General features: G+C 41.7%; 2 protein-coding genes across 2 annotated transcripts in view; one reads left to right on the top strand and one right to left on the bottom strand.

The window, feature by feature from the left end:
* The first annotated feature begins 301 nt into the window (after positions 1–301).
* LOC142157599 (forkhead activin signal transducer 3-like) lies at positions 302–3,375 on the top strand. Its single transcript, XM_075211202.1, has 4 exons — positions 302–571; positions 1,067–1,171; positions 2,137–2,394; positions 2,962–3,375. Exons 1-4 carry the CDS (start codon positions 302–304, stop codon positions 3,373–3,375), a joined length of 1,047 nt encoding a protein of 348 aa, XP_075067303.1.
* Positions 3,376–15,533: 12,158 nt separating this feature from the next.
* The window catches only part of LOC142158009 (cytochrome P450 2C20-like), a 36,872-nt gene continuing 32,331 nt past the window's right edge, over positions 15,534–20,074 (bottom strand). Inside the window, exons 9-10 of the mRNA XM_075211572.1 lie at positions 16,566–16,707; positions 15,534–16,408 (exon numbers count right to left, since the gene is read on the bottom strand). Of these exons, the coding sequence (XP_075067673.1) occupies positions 16,215–16,408; positions 16,566–16,707 (336 nt within the window). The 3' untranslated portion in view covers positions 15,534–16,214. The remainder of the gene's footprint in view (positions 16,409–16,565; positions 16,708–20,074) is intronic.

Here is a 20,074-nt window from a genome sequence, read left to right on the forward strand (position 1 = left end):
CAGCATACACACAGTATACACACAGTATATACACACACTATATACATAGTATATACATAACAATACCTATTTCACAGGTGGATCACGCCCAAGTACTGATACTTGATGTCTTTAGCTGTGTATAGTTGTTTACATGGAGGGAAAGTCTTTCTATAGTCAGGGGTTCCCAGCACTACCTCTGTTGATGGGGCATTTACATAAGAAAGCTTTAGGTGGGGTGACCTGTGCTATTTACACACCCCCTGGTCCCAGTATCACAGCAGACAGTGATCCACCTGAGGTCAGAGGACATTGGTAAGACATGGCGTTCACTTTCCATCCCTGGGATCCCAGCTATATGCCAGGCCTTGACCTTCCAAGCATGGAACGCTTTCCTCTGGAGGATAACTGCCCCGGAGAGGGGAATAAGGTCCTACGGGAACCGGACCCCACAGAGGAGCTCAAGAAAAAGGACAAGGGGTCCGCGAAAAAGAAGAATTACCAGCGCTATGCCAAGCCCCCCTACTCCTACCTGGCCATGATCGCCATGGTCATCAGGGGTTCCCCCGAAAGGAGGCTCAAACTCTCCCAGGTAAGAGCAGCTGATTGTGGGGTGATATGATGGGTGTCTGTGGGGGTTTTCTGATAACATAGACTAGACCAAGAACATTGGGAGCTAGAGGGTCCTTATGAAATGTGGTATCAGGTGGATAAGATTTGGGGGAGAGGGGATCAGATACAGAATCTCAGGAGTTAGTTGAACTATCACTATAATGTCACTGAGACCCCCAATACTGTATGCCCCCATCACATCATGTAATCAGGACACTGCACCTAAGTGGAATGTATTTTGGGATATTTAACACATCAAATTTGGAAACCAGCAAATTCTGAGAAAGAAGATACCTGTAATAACCCTTCATATCCATAGTAATTTGGAGACAATTCTTAGCAGACCCTCTAGAGCTCAGACAGCTCAGGATTTGGTGGACAGAATGGGGGTTTGGGGTAGCTGGGATTCTGTGGGTAACAATCTCCCATTATAGGGTGTGACAAACGTCTGAATGTTCCTTTGCTGTTCCCTCAGATCCTGGACTATATCAGCACCGTGTTCCCCTTCTTTAGAGGAAATTATCAAGGATGGAAGGACTCTGTCAGACACAACCTATCTTCCAATGGATGCTTTAATAAGGTGAGGACGTGGTGGAATATTTAGGGATTGTAATGTAATAATATGTAATTATTTATTCTGCTCTATATACTGAAATATAACTGAATTATGATGTTTATTTCCTTAAAGAGAAATACACATTTTATTGTATGATTTATCTTATGCTCAGGAGCCAAATACTTTTTAGTGTTCTAGTATATATTTATAATGTATAGGAGTCACAGTTATTACAGAGAATGATGATGTGTAGTCTCTATATATTATAGTAACATGGAGAATCCTAAAATGAGAAATGCTCTCCTCGTTAAATACATATCTATACTAAAATGTAAAACACAGTGATGAGGAGGGGGATACTATACTGGGATATCAGGAAATCATAATAAGGAGATGTCGTCTTTTGTATTCAAACATCATGCCCCTCATCCCTCTGTTACCCCCAATCTATACCAGCCAAGGAGATGACATTTGGGTTAGTATAATTTTTCATGATATCCTTATTTTCAATCCACATAGTCATTCATCCAGCATGGATTATCTCCAATACGTTCTTATCATCTATGAGATCAAAGCAGAGCCGCAACTTAGAATTCTAGCGCCCGGGGCAATAAAGAAAAATGCCGCCCCCCTAGCCCTCAATTTTAACCAAATTAATCTAAAATATTGCTAAATTGCGCCCCCCTCCAGCGTTGCGCCCTGGGCGGTCGACCCTGTCGCACAACCCTAGTTACGGCCCTATATCAAAGTAATAACATTGATAGGAAATCTGATCTCATATCTATCTCATTGATTCCAGTCTCTCTTATTGTGTGACATGATGATGATGATGATGATGATGATGATGATGATGATGATATGACTGTATTTTTCCTATTTTTAATATTTATGGGAGGTTATAACATGTTTTGTAATCATAAGATAGTCTTGAGGACAAATATCTCCAGTTTATTCCCTTTTTAAAATTAGAAATTTTGTTTCTCTCACAGGTTCTGAAAGATCCACTGAAACCTCAGGCTAAAGGGAACTACTGGACTGTGGACATTACTCAGATTCCTGCAGAGGCCATGAGGCTTCAGAACACGTCTGTTACCCGGCAATACAGCTATCCACATGACCTGTCCCCTTACATTATCCACGGGTTGCCGTTCCCGTCCCTAAATTCCTATCACATTCATCTACAAACAGAAGACACTCCCATCAGAGCTTATCCAGAGCCTCAACCTCCAGCATCACTCCAGCCTCCAGCATCACTCCAGCCTCCAGCATCACTCCAGCCTCCAGGATCACTCCAGCCTCCAGCATTACTCCAACCTCCAGTATTACTCCAGCCTCCAGGATCACTCCAGCCTCCATCACTCCAGCCTCCAGGATCACCCCAGCCTCCAGCATCTCTCCAGCCTCCAGCATCACTCCAGCCTCCAGCTCCTCTCCAGCCTCCAGCATTACTCCAGCCTCCAGCATCTCTCCAGCCTCCAGCAACTCTCCAGCTTCAAGCCTCACTCCAGCCTCCAGCATTACTCCAGCCTCCAGCATCACTCCAGCCTCCAGGATCACTCCAGCCTCCAGCATCTCTCCAACCTCCAGCATCTCTCCTGCCTCCAGCATCACTCCAGCCTCCAGCTCCTCTCCAGCCTCCAGCATCACTCCAGCCTCCAGCATCTCTCCAGCCTCCAGCACCAGCTCAGACTCCAGCGTCACTCCAGCCTCCAGCATCAGCACAGCCTACAGCATCTCTCCAGCCTCCAGCGTCACTCCAGCCTCCGGCACCAGCTCAGTCTCCAGCACCAGCTCAGTCTCCAGCACCAGCTCAGCCTCCACCTGTGGACCCAGCAGCTTCTTTCCCAGGGATTCTCTTTAATCTTCCTACATCTTATTCCAAATGTGTTCCCCCAAATGTGGTGGCCCCTCCTAGTATCCACCCTCTCATGCTGTACCCCAACTTCCCATCATTTTCTCACTATAACTACATGCCCCCTCCTTACACTAGCGCCCCCTACCCAGAGGTGAGGGAAGCTTTCTCCTCCAGTCTACATCCACAAATGCCCCTTACACAGCGACCGGCTGAAATTAAAGCTACATCCATTGATTTCCCTCCTAACATATCAGTGTTTGATGTCCCGGTATATTCCAGGCACCCCGGTTACATGATACCCCAAGGTGTATATGGTCAGTCCATGGTACACAGTAGCACATCTCTTACTGGGTACAGGCCCATGGGGTATTGATATGTTCGGCAATTAGACAAAGCCACTTTTAACATCAAGTGTTATCACTTTAGTCCTTACTGGCACTTGACGTCCCTTCGAGTCCCAGGGGGGTGGAATGAAATTTTTGTATTTACTTGTTCTTTTTTTTTTCTGTTTATGCTTTTCATTTTGTAAATAAATATTGTTTTCCAGCAGATTTGGTTATTTTTCTACATCAATGTTCCATTGTAGTGAATAGAGAGAGCAGATAAATGTGAGAAAAACAACTACTGTCTTTCCTTAAACATGTGATACAAGGTCAGAAGTAGATAGGCTAGAAAGTAATGTAATGTCAAAAAAACTAGGGTTAAAAGAAATGTCCATTTAATATTTGTTGTTTAATTAGATGATCTGTGTTTATAACTGGTCTCCCATATGATTGAAAAACAACATATAAATGTATCAACTTCTCTACAAAGGTTAAACTGTTTTGCAGAATTCAGCAACATTGTTGTAAAAACATAGAAAACATAAATAACATCTGCTCAAGGTGTATTGTAGTGAGGAGAGGAAGATGTGAAAGCTCAGATTATTATCTTATTATATGGAGCTATTTATTGTTGTGTCCATAATAATAATAATAATAATAATAATAATAATAATAATAAGAATAATAATAAGAATAATAATACTACAATCATGGATGTAGTTCTGTGTGTTATATAGGAGTCACTTGTACTTTCATTTTGGAACAGACATTATGATGTTATAATGAAGTTATTATATATGAGAGAAACTTTGTTAAATACAAACAAACTTTAAAATATAAATGTGGACATTTCTCTATTCAGTGATTGCAGAATAATGCTGGACCTGAGAGTCTGTAACTGAACCAATGTTTGTTTTGGTTTATTCCCCCCTGGCTCCTGCTGCCCCCTGCTGGTGCTCTGTAATCACTACAGTTTCACCTTTCTTATGATAATAGTTTAGCATATAACGTTTCCCCTGAATTGATGACTCTGGTCTTTCTCTGGACAACACCCGCAGCCCAGGAACTTTCCATTTATATTTTAATGAAAGATGTTTCAGAGAACTGTAAACAGCAGAGAGAGACCTCAGAGCCGTTGTGGAGACTGAATTATTCATCATTTATTTATTTCTGATGTTCTTAGGACAGATGCCCCTGGGTACATTATGTGGGGTAAGGGGTCATGTCAGCTAATACCCCCAATCCGTCCATGTTTCTGCCACATTACACACAGGGAACGTCCCTCATACGGTCCTGAGAGCTCCTCTGTACATCGCATTTCAGTATAAAGAGGAATTAGATCCCTACACCCCCGCTAGTAAAAAGGATTGTAAGCTTTTGTGGTTTCCAAAAATGTTTCTGATGATCTGGGGACAGTAGGGTCTGTGTATTATGTTATATCCCTATATGTATCCTGTCCCATGATAGTAATATGGTGTAATCTCCCTATGGCAGAGTCCAATGGATGATATAATAGGTCATGTCAGCTATCTAATGCCCCCAATCAGTCCATGTTTCTGCCAGATGCCCCCGGGCACATGATGTGAAGTCTGATGCATTACACACAGAGAACTTCATTAGAGATCCAACCGCCCTCTGTCACTCACTATTGCTGGGTTTGTACTGACGGGACTTTCACCCACAGGTTTTATGAAGACAAATAGAGGAAGAAGAAAAATGTGTTTATCAGGGTTTCTGTGATTTGTTTTATAGTAAAATTACAACTTTTATTACTAATCACTGATTATTAAAAGATTATTTTGATCTGTTACTGAACCATCATAGGTAGCGAAATATTCTAAAATAATACAAGTGAAATAAAGTGATGTGTAAGAAAGTGATATTTAAAATAACAGCTGTAAACTGCTGAGCCTCACTTCTGTGTTTAAATGACGTAAGAATAAACAGTATATATTTCAATATATGATCTCCTGTTATTTATTCAGTAAATATTATAAGTGTCAAATTATATTCACTTCACATAATGAACTGCACTTCCAGCATTTAATTAGATTATAATTTAATTTCTTTCATATAGATAGATGTTATTTGTAGCTGGTACTAAATACAAGGATAGATTTAGCCTCTGGTTATGTTTGATAGGTCCTCTATATTCTCTCCATATATTAAAGGGATATTGACTGTTCCCTTCTCACTTCATTACTCATAGATACCCGAGTAATTATTTACATATTAGTTCTGGAGGATTATAATCCACAATATAGTGCCATAAGAAAATGCCCTCTAATGACCTATATCATTCATTGAGTTGTTTCACTCATTCCCAATTGTAAAGCGCTACGGAATTTGCTGGTGATATATAAATAAATGATGATGATGATAGACAAGGTCATCTATTCACTCAATTTAAGTGACCGTGCTAACTTATATCGCTAGAAGTGCATACCATTATAAATTAATATTCTGAGTTAAGATTTAGTGAATTATTTATAATCAGGAGCAGACACATAGCGAGGTCTCTATTTCTGAGTGAGTAGTTTAATTTCCGAATTATGGTGTGTCCCACATGATTATTTTATTCTGGGTATAATAATTTCTATCTTGTGTAAAAAAAATTCTTTTCTTTTCTATTATTGATTTTTTTATATAAATCCAAGTCACTCTTACATTTGTTGAATGATTTTTGGAATTGTTCTATTTATTTAAATTCCTTTAACTTGTCTCCAAGTTGAGCTATATCCTGGGTATATCGATCCAGTAAAAGATTATCTTTTCATTAATTCATTAGATAAGAAAGCTGGAACTGTAGTGATTACAGAGCACCAGCAGGGGGCTGCGCTGGGGTCATGAGTTTGATTCCCGACCATGGCCTTATCTGTGTGGAGTTTGTATGTTCTCCCTGTGTTTGCGTGGGTTTCCTCCGGGTGCTCCGGTTTCCTCCCACACTCCAAAAACATACTGGTAGGTTAATTGGCTGCTATCAAAAAAAATAATTGACCCTAGTCTCTCCCTCTCTGCCTGTATGTATATGTCTATGTGAGTGTGTGTCTATATTAGGGAATTTAGACTGTAAGCTCCAATTGCGGAATTAGTGGCGCTATATAAATAAATGATGATGATGTTGATGATCATCATTTGTTCAGTGTAAGTTCCTCCCTTTTCTCAACTCTTCTGTTGCCAAGTGAAACGCTGGGTACAGCGTAGGTCTAAGACCCCTCGGTATCATCTTTTGCCTCAGATAATTGTTAAACATAGTTTTATTCCAATACGTTTTGTTTTGTATATACTTCACTTTCTTTAGTGCAAGAAGATACTCAGAGCAGGCTCTGACACCCCAATCTTTTTCAAGGGAGTCTGTTCAAATCCACTTTTGTACTTTTCAGCCATCTCTCCTGTCTCCTATTCACATTTCAATTACCTGGAGGAGATCAAAAAACTTGAAGGACCGACGAGTGTGCAGTTATTTTTCAAATGTGAAAAAATATCTCTAATAACCTACAGGCTTTCATAGCTCTGGCACCTGTATGGCATGCTAATACACCACACAAACAAAATAATATATGGATAAATATTCTAAGATCTGGTGGATTAATGAGTTTTTAAACTGTAATTCCCTTGGGTTATTTTATTCCAAATGTGTTCCCCCAATGTGGTGGCCCCTCCTAGTATCCACCCTCTCACCCCAACTTCCCATCATTTTCTCACTAAAACTACATGCCCCCTCCTTACACTAGCGCCCCCTACCCAGAGGTGAGAGAAGCTTTCTCCTCCAGTCTACATCTAGAAATGCCCCTCCCACAGCGACTGGATGAAATTAAAGCTACGTCCATTGATTTCCCTCCTAACAAATCGGTGTTTGATGTCCCGGTATATTCCAGGCACCCCGGTTACATGACACCCCAAGGTGTATATGGCCAGTCCATGGTACACAGTAGCACATCTCTTACTGGGTACAGGCCCATGGGGTATTGATATGTTCGGCAATTAGACAAAGCCACTTTTAACGCCAAGTGTTATCACTTTAGTCCTTACTGGCACTTGACGTCCCTCCGAGTCCCAGGGGGTGGAATGAAGATTTTGCGTGTGCTCCTAATGTCTTTCGCTTTTACACTTTCAATATAATTATTTTAATTTTGTAAATAAATGTTGTTTTTCTCACATATTTGGTTATTTATTTGCACAATATTTTACTATACTATATTTTGCTATATTACTGTAGCAGCACTTATTGGATTATAAGCTAAAGCTAGTGATGTTAAATACTTCTGTGTCAAAAAAGACAAACGTATTATAGGAGTGATACCTTTATTGGCTAACCCCAAAAGATATTTATATTTGCTGCTTTCAGGGCACAGAGGCCCCTTCATCAGGCAACTTTACAATGAATGACTGAGGAAAAGGCAACTAGCGGATACTTGGAATAGATGTGTATAACAGTAGACTGTAGTCATCACAAAGCACCTGAAACAGTTGACAGATGTTTGGTAACTGGACACGATAATAAGAGAGAAAAATCTAGAGATACCTCTCTCTGTTGTCAGTATATAGTATTATTGTTATATGTTCTCCATGTAGGATTAAAAGAATAATAGAAATGTTTTGTGCGTTATTATCATGTTATGTCCTCCAGGACATAACTCCCAGATGGAATCTGAGAAAGAGGATTATCGGAAGTACAAAAATCTTCTTTTCTCCTTCATCCACTCTGGGGGACACTGCTACCATGGGGACCTTCTAAAGTATCCCCTAAGGGAGGGATTTCTCTGGTCTTCTAGCCCGCAAAACACTGCGGACGAAACTGGCGTCCGCAGACGCAAAAATGTTGAACTGGCAAAACCTCATAAACGTATGAACTGAGAACCAGGACGCCACCCTACCCAGCTGCTCTGCAGATGCTCTATGGCGAGTAGCCCAGGAAGCCCCCACCGCACAGGTAGAGTGCACCGTAAGAACCTGAGGCACAGGTAAATTTCTACACACATAAGCAAGCTTAATCATAGATCTGATTCGACGGGCAATGGTCTGCTTTGTGGACGGCCAACCTCTCCTATGAAATTCGTAAAGAACAAAAAAAGAGAGTCAGCCCATCAACCAGCAGAAGTCCTGTCCACATAAACTCGTAAAGCCCGGACCACGTCCAGACTAACAAAGGAAGAAGGCCCAGAAGGAGCAATCCTTTCTCTCAAGGCCGGAAGCACTATCTCATGATTTAAATAGAAACCAGGAGCCACCCTAGGCAAGACAGTAGGTACAGTCCTATGAACCATCCTATTCTCATGGTACACCAGATAAAGACCCATGCGAAACAAGGCTACAAGCTCCGATACACATTGAGTAGATGCAATGGCCAGCAAAAACATTCCCTTCCACGTCAAGAAACGCCGATTCGCCGACTCCAGGGGTTCGAATGGAGGCCGCTGAAGAACCTCAATAACGAAGTTCAAATCCCACGGGGCCAACGGAGGAACGTTGGGAGGCTGAACATGAATAGCCCCTTAAAGGAAAGTAGAAATGTCAGGGAGGAAAACCAACTGCCGCTGAAAAAAAATAGAAGGCGCAGAGACCTGAATTTTCAAAGAACTCAGTCTTAGTCCCATCTCTAAGCCATCCTGAAGAAAGACCAGAAAACGGCTAATCTGAAAAAGGCAGGGTTATGACACTTCTTCCCTACAGTACATAGATCCTCCACACCTTGTGATAGATCTTAGCTGATACCGGCTTCTGAGTCTATATGAGGGTCTCTACTACCCTGGAAGAGAACCTTCTTTACAGTCAGAGGTTGGCTTCAACAGCCACACCATTAAAGCCAGCCGAGGCAAGTGTGGATGGTGTAAATGGTTCTTGACTGAAAAGATTGGGCCTGAGAGGAAAAGCCCAGCCTGACCCTTCCACTAGAAGCAAGATGTTGGCGAATCAGAGCCAACCGAGACAAATCGGTGCCACCAGAATTATCGGAAAACTTTCCAACAGTACCGGTCTTAGGACCCGAGGAATCATCGGAATTTGGTGGAAAGTGATATCCTAAACAGGAGTCCAACCTCATGGACATTACCTCCACAGCCAGAGAAACTCTGGTTCTTGCGCAGAATTTTGGAACCTAGTGATTGTGTATGGATGCCATCAGATCCAGATCTGTCAGGCCCATTTCCAAACTAACTCCTGAAACACCTGAGGATGCAGTTCCCATTTTCCCGGAAGGATTGCATGCCTGCTGAGATAATCTGCTTCTAGGTGTTCACTCCAGGAATAAACACTGCCGAAATTGCTGGATCAAATTTCTCCACCCACAAGAAGACCTATTCCGCTACATTAAAGGATTGGAGGTGTACTGGTTTCCCTTGAAGGAGAGACTGAGCTCCCTGGAGGGCTAACAGCATGGCTATTAGCTTGAGAACATCTATGGACCAAAGCGCCTCCCTGTCTTTCTAAAGACCCTGGCGACGAAGCTGGAGAAGAAAAGCTCCCCAGCTCTTCAGACTGTCATCTGTGGTCACCAGAATCCAAAACCACAGGACCAAAGATCGACCCATCATCAGAAGCTCTTGAACTAGCCACCATTTCAGAGGTTGACAAGTCTCCCTGGAGAGTCTGATTCGTTGGGTCACCAGATGAAAAAGGGGGACACGACCAACCTCTTAGTAGATTCCACTGGAACGTGCGAGAGTGGAAACAACCGTATGGGAGGGTTTCGAACATAGATACCATCAACCTTAGAATCCCCATGCCCAGGCGCATGGAAGGACCAAGGTGACTCAGGATTAACCGTACAGAGAGTTGTAGGGATCTGTAGAGAAGGTGCTGGAAAAAAATCTTCTGAAAAGTGGTGTCCATTATAAATCCTAGAAACCTCATTCTCTGTGAGGGCATGAACTGGGATGTGGAATAATTGATTATCCAACCGTGTTGCTCCAGAATACGAATAGACAGGGTCAGATGCTAATAGAGAAAAGGACCCGATAAGTCTTTGAGGAGAAAATAGTCCAAATGCGGAATAATGTTCTCTCCCAAGGCACGTAAACGTTCTGCGATTACCGCCATAATCTTTGTGAAAACTCTCTGGACTGTGGAAAGCCAAAGGGGAAAGTCCTGAATTGATAATGGGAGCTTCCTACTGTAAAAACAAAGGACTGATCCAATCCGAAACTTGTCTACTCGTAGATGTTGGTTTAGCCCCTTGAGGTTTAGAAATGATCGAAATGAACCGTCCTGTTTGGGCACCAAGAACACGTTTCAATAAAGCCCCCGGTGTTTCTGCCACTCTAGACATGATCCCCAAGTTCCAAATATCTTAGGAGTATGCCGCCCACTGTTAGTTGAATAATTGTAGGTGACCCCCAACCTTCGCAGTCACGAGGAGAGGAAGGTCCCATCATGCGGAATAGTATTTTATTTTTTTATTTTATTTTATTTATTTATTTTTTTATTTTTTTTAAGATCTTGGGATTCGGACATCTTCTAGAGTAAGCATCTCTACCTGTTTGCAACTGTCCTCGAATTGCAAGGAGACTACCTCTATTGGCGGGCTGAACTAGCCCATGTTCACAAGAAAGGAAACACGTAGTTCGTGATTTAGGGGCATTCATCGGCGGTAAAGTACCTTTACCTCCGGTTGCTTGGCTAATCATACTACCCAACACAATCCTGTGTCAATATATATATATATATATATATATATATAAATGTCTAGTGGCGTGTGTTAGTCTGTCTGTCTGTGTGTGGAAAAAATAAAACCAAGCTGCAGCGCCACCTGCTGGGCGGAGTTATACACTGACCTACTAAATTCTTAGTGTGTGTGGAAAAAAAAATTCAGAAAGGGCTGAAATTTGGTATACTAAGATGTTTTTAATTTGTTAATTTAATTTGTTAATTGTTAAAAGTGTTTATAAAGATTTAAAAAAAATATATATATATTTCTTGAAGAAGAAGTGACAGTTGGGAGTGGTTGGTGGTTGCCGGGGGTGACAGTGGGGAGTGGTTGGTGGTTGAGGCCTGGGCTAGTGCCCAAATGCATGACAAGAACCTTTTTAACACCTTAAGTAGATTGATTTGACTAGAATGCATGAGTATCATGCAAGGGTTAACTTGTATATATATGTATATATATAACAGAATAATCCTCACAATAGAAGAATCTTAACAATAAGTTGATAACTATGTGAAGGAATTAGTAAATATTCTACAGAAATCTATTTGTACAAATATGTGTAAGGCAAAACTGATGTAAGGTACTCATCCCTCCAGTACCATGTCTAGGGCAGAGTACTCGCAGATAGAAAGCAACCTGTCAGACATACACAGTCTACTGTTGATAGAAAGCAGCCTGTCAGTTACACACAGTGGTTCACTGTTTTGGCTTAGGACGTAGTCTCTTGTGCCCTTAAGAGGATCCTCCGCATCCGCTTCACTTAACTAATGCTGTTTCTTTCACTTCCACTGGCAGATTGTTCTAAAACCTTTAACCGTAACATTGCTGTGGCATGCTCACATTGTTTCTCTAGCGCTTCTTTTTCCGCCTTTTCGCGTGCTGCTCTGGCTTCCATTTCTGTTTTCTTTTGTGCAAAGTCGGCTTGTATTTTGGTAGTCTCTGCTTCTGCACGTGCCTTTAAAAGTTGTTCACTTAGCATGGAATATTTTGAACATTGTGACTCAGATGATCGCTTTGAACACCTGGTGAACACAGAAATGTGTGAGGTTTCCAATAATTGCGCGATTTTTACCGCTGTCCTTAGACTTAACGTCACGTAATAAACCGTCTCGATCCAAATTGAGATGATTAAAAGGTTTACAATTCTTCTAAAGAATTCTGAGTATTTCGTTTCTTCAGAATGTTTACATATTCCTGACTTTTCACTGCATGGTGTTTCCTTCAGCCATGATAGCACACAGGTAGAATGGATCTAAATAATATTGGAGTGAGTTTGTAGTTTGTTAGAAGAATCTATGCTGTAATGATCTGTGCTGTAGCTGCACACACTGATGATTTCTTCTTACACTGAAGCAAGCTTGTTATTGTCTCTGTATCTGCAGAAAACGCAACCGGCTTACTGCTGTATCTGGCTTTTTTTTTTAATCAAACATCTTTTCACTATTCTGACTCAATAACCAGCTGTAAGTTTCAGGCTCCTCAGACAGATCCTCTGTGTATGTCTGTATTGAACCAGTACTTACACCAAGATATGTTGTCAGACAGTGTCACCCCAACTAATTTAGTTTATTTCTTCCTGTTATTCTTGTAATTATGTACAAATAGGTGAAAAGATGATAATTGGCCCGAACAGGAAACAATTGAAGGCTAAAATAACAAACACACAATGAACTAGACACAAGAAGAAGGAATAATTACATCAGAACCTAGCTACAGGAAACCAGGAGGGACAAATTTAACAAGATGCAGGGCTTTGCAATATTAACATAACAATAACTTAACAGCGTATGAAACCCCTTTATATCGTGGGACATGACAGTTGACGTTTGAAGATATTTACACTGTGGACCTGCATCTATGGAGACCCTTAATCTATTGGGGCTGAAAGATTAACAGCTACTGAAGCTGTAGCTCCAGGACATAGAAGCAAACAGGTTTCAGAGAATCTAGGGCCTGATTCATTAAGGATCTTAACTTAAGAAACTTCTTATTTAAGTCTCCTGGACAAAACCATGTTACAATGCAAGGGGTGCAAATTAGCATTCTGTTTTGCACATAAGTTAAATACTGACTGTTTTTTCATGTAGCACACAAATATCAACTTTAAATTTCAGTGTACAAATAAGCTGTGAAGTATCTGTGTGCTACATGAAACAGGATGACAGTTTCATGTAGCATTTCATTGTATCAGATGCAAAAATTACATTTCCTTTAATAACTACTAGTCTTTTTACTGTATTTCATGCACATATATGAGGCTGGTGTCATATCTAATGGACACGGTAACTATTTACTCTTACTGGCCCCCATGATCCATACTCAGTTCACTCACGGTTTTCACACCTAGGATTACACACACATACAGGGCTTTCATTCTTAAAGGAAATACTTATTTAGGGCATCCTGTACTAATAAGAGGAAGAATGATGATGAGTGTTTATTTATGTGGCACCACAGAATCCATAACGACTGATATAATCATACAGATCGACATACATAAGAACAATAATCATAAAGTACAAGGATACAGATAAGCATAATAATAAATGCATGGATGCAATTAACAGAACAAAATGCATGGTATACAGAAACAATTTAGTGTTCGAGATGACAGGGACAAGCAAGGAAGAAGGACAGTGGACAGACATGAGCCGTAGTGTAGTGGAACCTGACCGGGAGAGCTTACATTCTAATGGGAGGTGGTAATGAGAGACAATAGGAGAAAATGGAACAATACGCATTGTGGGGTGCACTATGGTGAGCACGTGCTAAGGCCAGTATGGTGCAGACACCTAGATGGTGCACTGATGGTGCAGGGAGTCATGATGACAGGGTCCTAGAAGGCAGATGGTGCAGGAGCAAGTGCCAGAGAGGAGGAAAGATGATTGCCGGGTAATGGCGGTGTACAATGCATAAAAGAAATGTGATGGAACACTGTCCGAACTGTTCAACATGGCCATCGGGCCATGTGTGTCCCTGGTCTCAATCTCTTCTTGCTGTAGCAGCTCTGCACCCACAGATGGTGTTCCACTTTGCACTGCGATCAAAGGGCAGACTGCAGGATAGGTCCTGATAGCCAATATCAGGAGCCAGGCAATGGTGCGAGCTGCGGGTTAGGTTTCAAGACCTACCAAGTGCTGGCCTCAGCGGTGCACTAGAGGGGGTTAGGCCCACATCCCACCTCCAAGGTAGGGCTGGAACCGCAAACATCTGGGTCTGTGACCCAGTGAATAATCCAGTAGCGATGTCAAGGGCCCCTCTGGATTATGGAAAGTCAGCGCACTCATGTCAGACCAAGCAGAAGACACACAGGGACCAATACTTTATTCATTCTGGGTGTCCCCTAAAATTATCCTCTGTATGCCCTTGCTTTCAGTGACAACCATCTTGTAAGAGGGCTGCTTCTAGTCTCTTTCGCTCACACACTGTGGACCTATGAAGCAGTCTAACTCTTGTCACCACCTTCCCCACCAATATTAATTTCTACTCCTGTCTAGACAAATCAAGAATATTATTAAGAATACTATCTAGTGTCATATTACCCAAAGTCTTATCCTTCAGGTACAGTAAGCTCTGGCAACAGACGTGAAGCAGAGACAGTTCCTGATAAAAAACCCTTAGACAATATACCTTGGGTGCTGTGCAGGAACTTCATCCATGGGCAGTCCCACCCTGTGGTTCCTTTCCACTCAAATTATCTGAATCCTACTTCTAACACCAATAAATGGTGGAGGAATTTAGAGTGGACTTCACGGTCAAGTGTTGAACAATCAGGAGTCAAGTTTATAAAAGATCAGAAATTGATAGGAGAGACTTCAAATTGACATGTGTTTCCTCTGGTAGTTTGGAACAAGATCTGTCTATTGAACAAAACACACAGTTTATATTATGTTACAATGAATATGAATGGTAAGCACATTTCCAAATAAAGTAATGCACTTCTTGACAGTTACAAAAAAATTATTTCAAAAAGAGATAAAAGTTCGTTTTTTTTAACCCTTTTGATGAATGGCCTATAATTCTTCACTATGCACTGAAAAATTACTCTGGGCTGCAAATAGCAAACAGGAAAGTTCCCAGATGTGGCAAAAAGAATAGCAGCAGCAAAAAGTCATTGTCATCATCAATATTAGACACATAGTTAGACAACATTATCAATGCAAAGTTTTACTAAGTCCCATATGGGTTCATCTGTTGTGACAAAGTGTGATCAACACTGGCTAAGTCCAAGAGCACTGCAAGATATTTACCACCACACAATGGGATGAATATTGAGGTCACACTGTATCAGGGTCACCTCACCCACATTTCCTGCTTTTTCACATCTTCTTGTAACTCCTTTCTTTTTGAAGTATGAAGATTGCAAAGGATTTTGTCGCTGGCACACAGTATTTGCTCTCTCTTTCATCAGCCCTATGTGGCTTGTTACCTACATGTAACAGTCTAACATGTCCTGGTGGCGACCACTTCACTCCTCGTCACTGAGAGAGAAAACCACCACCCCAAAGCAGAAAGAGACGAGACACCAGACGTAACAACATCCAAACAAGCAGAACAAATAAGTTTAGGAATAATATTTATTAGGAAATGAGCATAGTTTATACTAGTTATCAATGAAATTATACAAAAAAGTAATACAACGTCTATAATCTAAAAAAAAACTGATTTACACATTTTGGCGATAATAAATCTGGAGCTGCTCTACGTCAATCATCCACCTTACAGGCAGCGGAATGAGGTTTGTCTCCGATTATTATTGATTAGTGTGTTAATGTCATATAAATGTATAATATATTATTTTCTACTAATTCCTATTTCCTCTATATTTAGTGCACTAAAGAGTTTTATATTAAAAGACACACCCACAACTTGTCCCCCCCAGAGAGAGCTCCGGGCTCGTCTGTAGACCTTGGTGTTCAGAATCATACTGGTCAGGAGGAAGTTACTCAAATGTGCTGCACGGACTACCGGCCCTATACCCAAATTTATTTCTGAGAGCCCCTGAGGGGCGAATGGAGCAGCATTTATGTCAGTTACTTTACTCAGACATTCTGGATGTTGTCCATCAGCACTCTCCAAATCTCCCTCTTGGAACTACCCCTTTAAAGACTAATCAGTAATTGGTGTACATTACAATGAATCATCTGTTCTAAAGACCCAGCCGCTTCTTGGCCACTGGAGTGACGTTATCATGCACAATGTCCATAGAGTGGTCACTCTTGGTCAAGCTGCAGAGGACGGTCTCTAGGATGGGGGTGATCGAGGCACAGCGCAGAGCTCTGAGAAAAAACGGTTTTTAACCTTATTTAGTTTCAGGGTTTTACAGTCCTGGCGCTCGATCCCGGGGGGCTGAGTGAAGGTGAATTTCTGGAGCAGAGCACAGAAGAACAGGAAAAGTTCCATACGAGCCAGGTTCTCTCCAGCACAAATACGTTTCCCTAATGGAGAGAGAAGGAAGATTATACAGTGCTGGGAGGAAGAGTTGGGTCAGAGTATATCATTAGATTTATTGTAACATTATAAAATATGTATGTGAAAATGATGTAATATTAATAATCATATTAGCAATGGTAACAGAATAAATGTCATTCTTACCTGCTGAAAAGGCCATGAATGCAGGCTTTGCCCGGAACTTCCCCTTGTCATCGAGGAAATGCCCCGGGTTGAACTCTTGGGGGGTCTCCCACTGGGAGGGATCAGATAGCACAGATGAGATGAATGGGATCACTGTTGTTCCCTATAGTGGTAGAGGAGAGAGACAGTTACATAATATATTGGTTCAATAATACATTACAGAAAGATCTTCATTTAAACCAAATCATTGGAGTAAAATCAGATAAAAGTGTTTATTGCTCTCAATCAAAAATATAAATGTTAATGACATTTGGACTGACATTTCATGCACTATGTGCAACAGACTCTGAGATTGATAGTCCCATTTATATAATGTATAGGATCATGTGCTGCTGTTATATCCTGGGGAGCCCCAGTGATACAATGTATTTAGTCATTATTGCACTTATATACCAAAACATGAATCCACTCTCTGATCTCTCACCTCCACTATGGAAACCTTCTTCTGTCTGGCCTCCCTCTCTCTCTTCTTCAATCTTTCCTTAATGCTGCATCAAGATTTATCTTCCTTTATTAACGCTCTGCATCTGCCGCCCCCTCTCCCGTTCCCTCCGCCGGCTCCCTATCCCCTAGAGATTCCAATTCAAACTCCTCTGTCACCTGCAGAGCCCGCTCCTCTCCCCCTATGTTTCCAACCTTATCTCCCTCCACACTTCCTCCTCTCCCTTCCACTCGGCCAACAACCGCCTTTCCTCCTTCTAACTACTGTTTCTCACTCCCGCCTCTAAGGGGCACATTTATCATTATTTCACATAAAGTGAAAAGTAGTTTTCAATCCTTATCGCAATGATAAGGATTGAACTACTTCTCACATTTATGTACAGCCCTGCAGAGAAACAGCAGTTCCGAAAAACTGCTGTTTCAGTGATAAAAAAAAAAACATACTTACCCCCCTCTTCGGAAGCGCTGTCTTCAGGTCTTCTCCTCACTCTTCAAGTGCGCATGTCCAGTTCCAAGAACTGGACATGCGCACACAGATCCCCTCTCTGTCTCTGCAACTATCGTTGCAGAGAGAGAGCTGTGAGTGACAGGGAGGGATCATGTGATCCCTCCACACATGCGCTGTCCAGCTCTGCTCTCCGGAGCAGAGCTGACAGCATTAGATTTCCTCATGTACGCCAGCTTTAGCTTCACCAAACCAGACTCTCTTCCCTGTAGAATGTAAGCTCTCCTGAGCAGGACCCTCCATCCTTGTTTCTTATCTTGGTTTTTCCTCAAGGTTTTGCTCTCCTCCGGTCATCCAGATTTGCTGTCCTATGTCTTTTATGCTCTCCGCCAATGATGCTTCCTGCACTCTGCCACCCAGGTCATCCTTGTAATATTTCTTTTATTACTATTGTTTTTTCTTTGTCACTCGTGCTATGTACTGTGACTGGAGTTGTTTTACCCTTAATGTTATTTAAAGCAAACAATATAAAGGATTGGAAGACATTTTATTATTAACCTATATTTATATAGCACCACCATAGTACGCAGCACAAACAATATTTAATCAAAGTTCAGCAAAGTTTACAAACCATTTTCCCTATTGCACAAACGCACACTCTAAGGTTAATTTTCAGACGCCAATTAGCCTACCAGGATGATTTTGGCCTGTGAGAGGAAACCAGAACACCCAGAAGAAACCCACATAAACATGGGGAGAACATACAAAACTCTACAAAGACAGTGCCTTAGTTGTGATTGAACCTGTGGCTCCAGAGAGGCAACTATGAGACTGCAGTACTAACCATTGTGCTACAGTGCCACATTACATTATAGTAATGTGATGTGAAATGGAGACATGAACAGCAGGGTGCAATAAAATCATGATGTGTTATTTGTAAATGTAACACTTGTTACATCTGTATTAAAGCCAATTGGCCTATGTAACACCTCTGCTCCCATTTATGGCTAATTATCCAATTCTCATTTAGGCTCTGTGCAAATATAATATTAATAATCAAAGTATAGAAAAGGTGGATCACCCCTGTACCTGTAAAATCATTTTCAGAAATGGCCTCACTGTATAAATGTACAGAAAGACTGATGGAGGACTGATGGAGGACTGATGGAGGACTGTGAGGAAGGACTTCCTCTGACCCCCCCGGTCAACCACACATTATGATTGTCAGCAATTACTCCTCCTGGCACCACTTGACCAAACCAGCCCCTCACTGATTGTTATCTTCATCTGTACATCACTGGGCTTCACACAGTTGTAGGAGGATATCACTGACACCATCAGGCTAATATTTCTTGGGTAATACATAGTAACTGCAGCGCCTCTTTACTAGTTAGTTGGGCTCAGTCCTTCCTGACCACTTACTATGGATCAGGACTGCTGTGTAGCTGACAGAACGCTGATGAGGATGCTGAGCTCTACACCAGACAGCTGGTTGATGGATTAATAGGTGTACACACAAGGAACAGGCACCGGTAAAAGGGTGCTTATCAGGGCCATCTTTTCCATTGGGCACGATGGGTAGCTGCCCGGGGGCCCCACGGGCAAGGGGACCCCAAAGGCACTGTTCTAAATGAGAATAAATAATCCTGCAAAAGAAAAAAATCTGCAAAAAAAACCTTCAAGGGTCACTGAGCAAGTACATCTATCTATATCTCTATCTGTATCTGTATCTATCTATATATCTATATCTAGGGGCCCCGGTGCACTGCTTTGCCCAGGGGCCCATAATGTTGTTAAGATGGCCCTGGTGCTTATTGGCTCATATAGCTGCTATAGGAGATGTTTCTTTAAGTGATTACAGACCCCATTAAAATTTACATGCAATTTTTTTTAATACTTTTTTTTTTTTTATACACGGGGCTGGGGATAGACAAGACATCACGCCGCCCCTTTAACCAAACCAGGCTGACCCCCTTATCTCTTCAGGAGGGTCAGCCTGTTCACTTTACATTCACTATAGTGTTACGGAAATGTTACTGTCCAGGTACAGCCACCTGTATGGGGGCTCAGATCCTTCTCAGCCCTGGAGCCTTCAAGTTTTGCTAATCTGATATCTTGATCCTCCATCCAAACTCAGTTTTCTGTGTAATTTGTTTTTATTGAAAGAATAAAGACATGTATACAGCAGATGGACTGAATATATTAGCATTAGTAACTCGAAACAACATATTCCGTCAACTAATAAATGGCGTTAAATATAGAGACAAACAAAACAAAGCAGACAATAGAGAAGAAAGAAAGAGGGAATAAAGAGGGGGTGGAAGGAGGGGAGTGAGAGAGGGGGGGAATGAGAGGAGGGTTGACTCCTGTCTGTCCATTGACTTATCTACCCACACAATCCCTCAGCCATAGGGGGCCACCCACAGTCCATAAGAAAGCGGAAAGATGGAGACTCTTTCAATTCAAGCCAGCGGAGGCACTTTGGCGCACATTCGGTGACTTTTTTTTGACCAGATAGGATGATGTCATCCATGAGACTGTAAAGATCAATCCGTCTGAACCATTCTTGAATGCTAGGCGCGGC

This window comes from Mixophyes fleayi, chromosome 5 (assembly GCF_038048845.1).
Source record: "Mixophyes fleayi isolate aMixFle1 chromosome 5, aMixFle1.hap1, whole genome shotgun sequence".
Lineage (NCBI taxonomy): Eukaryota > Metazoa > Chordata > Amphibia > Anura > Limnodynastidae > Mixophyes > Mixophyes fleayi.